Source organism: Andrographis paniculata, unplaced genomic scaffold, assembly GCF_009805555.1.
Source record: "Andrographis paniculata isolate CXL003 unplaced genomic scaffold, ASM980555v1 Contig46END, whole genome shotgun sequence".
NCBI lineage: Eukaryota > Viridiplantae > Streptophyta > Magnoliopsida > Lamiales > Acanthaceae > Andrographis > Andrographis paniculata.
Window position 1 is genome coordinate 3,123,620 of NW_026137580.1, and position 8,870 is coordinate 3,132,489.

An 8,870-nucleotide genomic window follows, 5' to 3' on the forward strand; every position below is an offset into this window, starting at 1 on the left:
TTCTATCTGCGTGTTCGTATGTGACTCCCCCCATTTTTTTTCTTTTACTTTTGCTTTATTTTTTTAGCAGTTGGGCTTTTGGCCCTTTAATTAAATTCTCATGTCAAGAGGGTGGAGTTATTCATGGCCATGAGTAACTCGGGGGTGCAAATCCGAAATTTTCTTAAGTTTTTCTTCCAATTACGCCAAATTTGCTTTTTCTCTCTTGCATGTCGGAAGTAAACAATACACACCGAAATTAAGTAGAATCCAATCAAAATCAATCAAATATCGCATATGACATGAACATTTAACGCATACGATTTCTAATTATCAAATCTCCCCACACCTAGATCATGCTTGCCCTCAAGCATAGATTCGAAATAAGCCAAAGAAATCGCAAGCGACTCAATATGACAAGAGAATCCAACACAACCATTTCAATTCAAAATTCAATACGTCAAGCCAATCAACCTCAGAAGATAAAGTGTATACGCACATGCTCTCTGAAGGAATAAGTGTATAATTGGTTCAACACTCAAGTAGTGTAATAAAATATTATCCTATAGGCTTGAGTAAAAATCAAATCTCCCTTACTTAAAATATTCGAATCTAACATAAAGAATCAAATGGACTCTCAATAAGGGTTGGAGCGGAGCTTATGGTTAGGGGTAGGAAAAGTTAAACAATGGCTAAGTATGACAAAAAAGAATACATTAAGAACAAGATGCTAGCACATGAAAAACAAATCGGCATAAACAATGAAATCCTCACTTTATTCGCTACCCAAACTTTAATAACCAAATTATATAAAAATACTTCATCAAGATAATTATTTAATTATTATTTTTTTTCTTTTTGCTTATTTTTTTTCATTTTTTTTTGCCTTTTTCTTTAGGGAAAAGTCAATCGCGCCTTCGCAAAAAACTAGCAATTATTTTCCAAAAGACCTGCACCAAATCAAGCAAAACTATCTAAAGTATTATTAACAATTAAACAATAATAAAAATAAATAAAATTAAAGAAAGTAATTAAATGGTTTGGGTTGTTTCCCAAAAAGAGTTTTTCTTTATAGTCTTTGAATTAGACTTTGTCGTGTCTTAGTTCTCAACTTCGACATCAGCGAGAGACACCAACTTTACATATTTAAGTGGGAATCTCTCGTAATATGACTTAAGACGATGTCCATTGACCAAAACATTTTCTCTGTCCTTAAACTCTGAATCTCCACTACCGTAAGGAAAAAGTTTAGTAACGATAAAGGGCCCTATCCACCTAGAGCGCAGTTTTCCAGGGAAAAACTTGAGACGAGAATGATATAATAAGACATTCTGTCCAATCTCAAAATTTTTTCTGGAGATGTGATGATCATGAAAGGCTTTTGTCTTTTCCTTGTAGAGTATCGCATTCTCGTACGCCTCTTATCGAATCTCCTTTTAACTTTTGAATTTGTATTTTTTTTATGGACTCCGGCCTCTTAAAGATGAATATTGCACTTTTTCACTTCCCAAAATTCCTTGTGTTTAATTTCCACAGGTAAATGGCAAGGATTTCCATACACCAATCGAAATGGTGACTTCCTTATTGGTGTCTTGTATGTTGTTTGGTATGCCCACAGAGCATCATCGAGTCTCGAGCTCCAATATTTTCTGTTCAGTTGAACTGTTTTCTCCAAGATAAACTTGACTTCACGATTGGAGATTTCTGCTTTTCCATTCGTTTGAGGATGATATGAAGTTGCACCTTGTGAAGTACGCCATATTTCCGAAAAAAGCAGCCATGGTTTTATTACAAAAGTAGACCTGTCAAAACGGGTTAGCGAGGCGGATTGATCCACATCCTACCATAACCCGCAAATAAGCGGATTGTTTGCGGCCTAACCTGCGGCGGGGTGGACCAAAATTTCATCAACCCAACCCAACCTATCGGCGGGTGGCGAACTATGCGAGCTAACCCACGGACTTTTTAAAAATAAAAAAATATTAATATTATAAATTTTTGGTAGTTAATATTTAAAAATAGTTAAAAATAAATTTATTTCTAAATAATAAATATTTAAAAATAAATAAAAAATATAAAAATTTTCAATTCTAAATATTATTAATTAGTGTATTTAAAGAAATTAATAATAAGAAATATTTTAGAAATAAATCACAATTAATTTTATGAATCCGTGAATATATATTTTAGAATATATATATATATATATAAAACAATAAAATAGAAAATGAACAAAACAAATTATGAAAAATCGAAACAAATAAGATTGACATTGATAATAGAGTTAGAAAAAAAAATGTGTAGACAATATTGATTAATTTATTTAAACTAATGATAATATAAATTATATTTTATTCATCTTAAATAAAAATATCCATTTTTAGTAAATTAAAAAATAATAATATATTATTTATTATATAATGTACAAGATAATTTTGATAATTTTTTACTCTTTGTACTTACTTATAAATTAATTGTATTTATAATGGTATATTTGTAATTTATATAAAATTAAAATATATTATGATATTAATATTTTATTACTTTTATTATAATTTTTTAATGTGATAGTAAAAAATGGTAAAATAATACATTTAGTTGAGACGGGTGAGTACTAATTATTATATTTACTAGGCCTGTGGGTAACCAGCCCCACTGCGGGTTAACCCACTCTCAACCTACGGCCCGCATGGGTTGGCCCGTCTAGGCTTGCATTTTAACGGGTTTAAAAAATCACAACCCAACCCTCCTTAAAAGTGAGGCGGGATGGGCCAACCCGATAGGCTCAACCTATTTTGACGGCTCTATACAAAAGTGCGTTCCTCTGTCACTTACAATTGCTTTCGGCATTCCAAATTGAGAGAAGATATAAAACTTAAAGAATTATGCAGCCACCTTAGAGACATTAGTTCGGGTGGCTCTTGCTTCCACCTATTTCGAAACATAATCAACGGCCAAAATAATATATAAACATCCATATGAATTAGGAAAATGTCCCATAAAATCTATACCCCAAACACCAAATATTTCAATAAACATCATAGGTGATTGAGGCATTTGATTACGGGAAGAAAGATTACCTGTTCGTTGACATCTATCACAAGACTTACAGAACTCAAATGCGTCCTTGAAGAGAGTAGACCAGTAAAGTCCACTGTCTAACACCTTTCTAGCTGTCTTTTTGGATCCAAAGTGTCCACCACATGCCATAGAGTGACAAAAGGTCAAAATAGAATGAAATTTACCTTCATTAACGCACTTTCGAATGATTTGATCAGGGCATCGCTTCCAAAGGTAGGGTCATCCCAAATGTAGTATTTTGCATCACTTCCAAAGGTAGGGAACTCGTTAGTAACTAAGTAATTAACAATATCAGCATACCAAGGGCATGTAGTTGCAATAGAGAGAAGTTGTTCGTCAGGAAAAGACTCTCGAACAGGTATTGCATCCGACTCCACGGGTATGCGACTCAAGTGATCAGCTACCAAATTTTCAGTTCCTTTCTTGTCGCAAAGTTCTATGTCAAACTCTTACAGAAGGAGCACCCATGAAATTAATCGAGGTTTAGCCTCCTTCTTTGCCATCAAGTAACGTAGAGCTACATGATCAGAGTAAACAAACACTTTAGTGCCTAGAAGATAAAATCTAAATTTATCAAGAGCAAAAACAACAGCAAACATCTATTTTTCTGTGGTAAAGTAATTTAATTGAGCGTCATTCAATGCTCGCGAAACATAGTAGATGACATGAGAAGCTTTCCCAACTCGTTGCCCTAGAACGGCTCCCACTGCAGTATCGCTTGCATCATACATCAGCTCGAAGGGAAAATCCCAATTCGGAGGTCGAATAATTGGTGGGGTTGTGAGACGCTCCTTCAGTGCTTCAAATGTCTTTTTGCAATTATCATTGAACTCATATACTACATCCTTCCGCATGAGGTGAAACAATGGTGCTCCGATCTTGGAGAAGTCCTTGATGAATCGTTGGTAAAAACCTGTATGTCCTAAAAAACTGCGTAGCTCTCACACAGAAGTAGGGTAAGGTAAAGTAGTGATTAGCTTAACTTTAGATTTATCTACTTCTATACCCTCATTTGACACCTTATGGCCCAAAATAATTCCTTGCTGAACCATCAGTTGACATTTCTTCCAATTAAGCACAATGTTAGTTTCGATGCATCGGTTCAAGATTATAGTCAAATTGCCTAGAAAATCATCAAAACTAGCGCCATATACGCTAAAGTCATCCATAAACACTTCAATGATTCGCTTAATATACTCAGAGAAAATACTTACCATATGTCTTTGGAATGTAGCAGCGGCGTTAAACAAACCAAAACGCATCATTTTGTAGGCGAAAACTCCAAATGGGCAGGTGAATGATGTTTTCTCCTAGTCCTCGGGTGCTATCGCTATATGAAAGTAACATGAAAATCCATCTAAAAAGTAGTAATATGCGCGACTAGCGAGTCTCTCAATGTTTTGGTTAATATAAGGAGAGGAAAATGATCTTTTTTTGTTATCGCATTGAGCTTACAGTAATCTATGCACTGGCGCCATCCAGTTTGCTTTCACACAGGGAGATTTTCTCCTTCTCGAGTCTCTTCCACTGTTACTTCAGCTTTCTTGGGAATTACTTGAACCGGGCTCACCCACCTACTATCGGAGATAGGATAGATGATACCAGCATCGAGGAGCTCTAACACTTCTTTCTTGACTACCTCAGTCATAATCGGGTTTAAATTTCTTTAAGCTTGTCTTACCGGTTTCAAATCCTCCTCGAGTGTGATCCTATGAGTACATAATGAAGGATCAATACCTTTTATGTCAGCGATCGTCCATCCAATGGCGTTCTTGTGATCTTTTAGAACCTTAATCAATTTATCTTCTTATTCTGGTGTCAATTTCGTAGACATGATAACCAGTAGAGTATTATTCTCTCCCAAATAAGCATACTTCAGAGTCTCAGGTAGAGGTTTCAACTCCAATTCAGGTGCCTGCATCAAAGATGGTAATAAACACTTACTAGATTCATGTAAGAAAATTGGAGCCAATTCATACCGTGGTGACTCTCTCTCACATGTTCCTCCTCCAGATGTTCCATTAACACGATTTTCAATTCGTCGGAACCACTTAATTCAAATGTTTTCTGCACCCAGGGATCAATAACATTAATCGCATACAATGACTTTGAATCAACAGGGTGTTTTACAATATCAAAAATATTAAAATGGACTTCTTCTCCATCAAATTCCAAAGCGAGGGTACCCTTCCTTACATCAATCTTTGCTCCTGCAGTGCACATAAAAGGTCTGCCTAGCAAGAGAGACGGTGGGTTAAAGCAGTGTGCATTATGCATATTCAAAATATAAAAGTTGACAGGAAAAATTAGGTCATTTACTTGAACTAGGACATCATCTACCATACCGTCAGGATAGACATTGGTTCGATCAGCAAGCTGAATGATAATACCTGTTTCTTTTAAGGGTCCTATATTTAGAGAGTCAGATAGTTATCGCGGCATAAAATTGATAGCGGCGCCTAAGTCCAACATAGCCTTAGCCACTTCTATTTTTCCAATTTTCCAAGGGATAGAAAACATACCTGGATCACCCGTTTTAGGTGGTACTTTTCTTTTGAGAACAACAGACACGTTCTCACCCGCTATAATATGCTCGTCTCCTCGCAATTTTCTTTTTTTGGTGCACAGTTCTTTCAAAAACTTCGCGTACTTGGGGATTTGGTTGTAGCCTCCAGGAGCACGATATTAAGTTCCACCTTCTTGAATATTTTCATAATCTCTTTTCGTTTGTTCGCCTTTTGTGGTTTCTTCAACCTGTCAGGAAAATGAGCTAATTTAGCTTTAGTAGGAGGAACGGAGTTAGGATGTACCTTCTCGTGAAGTTCAGCTTCTTTTTCAATCTCCATTTCAATCTGATCCTCATTCTGTTCCTTTGAGATATGAGGTGTACCTTCCAATTTCTTTCCGCTACGAAGGGTTATAGCACTGATGTTCTTCGGGTTTTGCTTTGGTTGCGAAAGCCACTTTCTTCTTTCACGTAGTTGTTTTACCTCTTCTGATACTTGGCTAATCTGGAATTGCAAGGTAGCGGTAGCCATAGACTTCACCAAGTCTTCCAAAGACGGACTGAAATTACTCGTAGGTGCTTGGGGGGACTCTTTCTCATGAGGACGAGCTGTTGTATATGGTGTGTGGCTCCGAATGGTTGAGGACCATGATTCTGCTGTGCGTTTCCATTGCGTAGTTTCGGATGATCTCTCCAGCCTGGATTGTAGGTGTTGGAATATGGATTGTACGCTGGAGGTCTATTCACACCGTAGTTTGCAACGTTCACATCCACTGCACATCCTTCTTGGAGGGTCGGACATGCATCTGTAGGGTATATGCTGCACCCGTGCATATTCTACACGCCTTGACTTGGACACTCGTGTTAGATTTTTCCACGACCATCTTGCGAACAAAGCTCGTCAACTCAGAAAGTTGTTGCTGCATCGATTGGATAGCATGGTCGATGTTGTTTCCGCTCGTCTATCCAAATATAAATTTATAAATAATTGTTAATATGAGTTACCTTCATATATGAACAAATCAAATAAAAAAAAATAACATTAAAGATTTTTTTTTAAAAAAAATTAATTTTTTGCAAGAACAATGTAGGACAATATCATTGCCAAAATATTAATTACTCCCTTCGTTCCATTCCATAAGAAGAGTATCATTTATTTTTGCACGTAATTTTTTAAATATTACCTTATTGTAATAAAAAAACAAAAATAATCCTATTAGTATTATGTAATATAAAAGTAATGATATTTATGTAATATATTATAAATTATAAAAGTATTTATTATGATAGGTAGGTAGTTCAATTACTAAATTATGAAATTATACCTTTATTTTGACATGAACATAAATGAAAAATGATACATTTCAGGGATAGAGGAAGTAATAAAATTTACATTAGCTTTTATCATAGCTTAAAGGCATAGACATTTATCAGTTAATATAGATTGTCATATTTATAAAAGTAACTATAGTTTGTTTTGTTGGTTAAAGTAATGTGAAACAAAATTATACATAATTATTAATGTAAACCATTTTTATATACTAGTATTTTTGTCGTCAAATTATATAACTATTTTTTTGCCGTCCGCTAAACAATTTATTTATATTAAATAATTTTATTCATTCATAATTTTATTAAGTATTTTTCACTATTTTTTTCTACTTATCTCACTATTTAATTAATTTTTTAATATTTTTTTATAATATTTTCATTTTACTTTTTACGTATCCTATTTTAAAATTAGAAATTTTGTTATTTTTTTAATATTCGCGCATTTATATAATTTTACTGGACAAAAAAAAGTAAATAATCAATACCTTAAAATATTATTATATGTTTAATTTGGAATTTTTATTTTTTATTTTAGTATTATATTAGTATTTTTTGTTTAAATAATACTTTTTCCGTTCCACTTAATTTGTCCACTCTTTTTATTTTTGTTCGCCCCACATAATTTGTCCTTTTTTTTCGGAAATATAATTATACACTTTAATCATATTTTAAAATTTTTAATTTATAATTTTTTTAATTAAACTATTTAGTCATCTTAATCTTAATCTATAATTATTTTTATTAAATCATAATTATTTTTACTAATACACTTATTACTTACTAATTAATTACACAAGATCTAAAATTTTGTGCCTAAGCAAAATTAGATAATTTAAGTGGGACGGAGGTAGTAATTAATATTATACTTTGTAATAAAATTAATTATCCCATATAATATGTTCATGTTTTTTATTTTAGACCGTCTCATATAATTTGTCATTTTTTTAAAAAAATATATAATTATATACTTTAATCATATTTTAAAATTCATAATTTATAATTTTTTAATCTTAAGTAAACTATTTAATTATTTTAATCTTAATTTATAATTATTTTTATCATACAATAATTATTTGGGTAAATTATACAACACCAATTCAGTTTTACTCAAAATGCACCAAACACCTTATGTTTTATTTATTGCGTGAAACCCCATTGTGTTAATATAAAGTTTGCACAAAACACTTTCTTTGTCCAAAACTGCTGTTTGGTTCTAAATAAAAACCTAAATTATGCAAGTTTTATACAAATAAAAACGTAAAATATTTTAAATAATTTTTTAATAAAATAAATAAATAATTAATCAATCATTTATTTTTATAATTTTTGTGAAAATCAGATAAAAATTTGTCTTCAAAAAATTATAAAATAAAGGATTAATCAATTATTTATTTATTTTATTTAAAATAATTATTTAAAATATTTATATTTTTTATTTGTATAACTTATGCGTAATTTAGGTCTTTATTTAGAATCAAACATCAGTTTTGGACAAATAGGATGTTTCGTGCAAACTTTACATTAACACAAGAGAGTTTCACGCAATAAATAAAACACAAGGTATTCAGTGCATTTTGACTAAAACACAAGAGGGTGTTATATAATTTACCGTAATTATTTTTATTAATACACTTCTTAATTATTTACTAATTATATTTTATCTAAATTTTTATATCGACACTAATATAGACAATTTAATTAGTCAGAACAAAGAGAGTATATTTTCATTATAAAGTATGACACTCTAGAATACAAATATAGAAGAATATCTGCAAACCCTACATTGTGCCATCACTTCAGCTGCCGATGTCTACACCCTTGCAGTGTGCTATCATTTTATGTCTACCATGAGCTGTCTTTCTCTCCATTACAAAACCCATGATTCTTCCCATGATTTCCTCACCAAATTGTGAATAGTAGAATGACAATCGTCACTCCAGTGCCCCGCTGCTTTCCTGATATGAAACATCTT

At 32.4% G+C, this 8,870-nt stretch overlaps 1 protein-coding gene across 1 annotated transcript; it reads right to left on the bottom strand.

The window, feature by feature from the left end:
* Positions 1-1,456: 1,456 nt before the first annotated feature.
* On the bottom strand, positions 1,457-4,708 carry LOC127252407 (uncharacterized). The gene is made up of 4 exons (XM_051276559.1): positions 4,556-4,708; positions 3,714-3,950; positions 3,225-3,482; positions 1,457-1,819 (listed from the first exon to the last, which is right to left on the bottom strand). The coding sequence occupies exons 1-4, from the start codon at positions 4,706-4,708 to the stop codon at positions 1,457-1,459; spliced, it is 1,011 nt and encodes a 336-aa protein (XP_051132516.1).
* Positions 4,709-8,870: the final 4,162 nt, after the last annotated feature.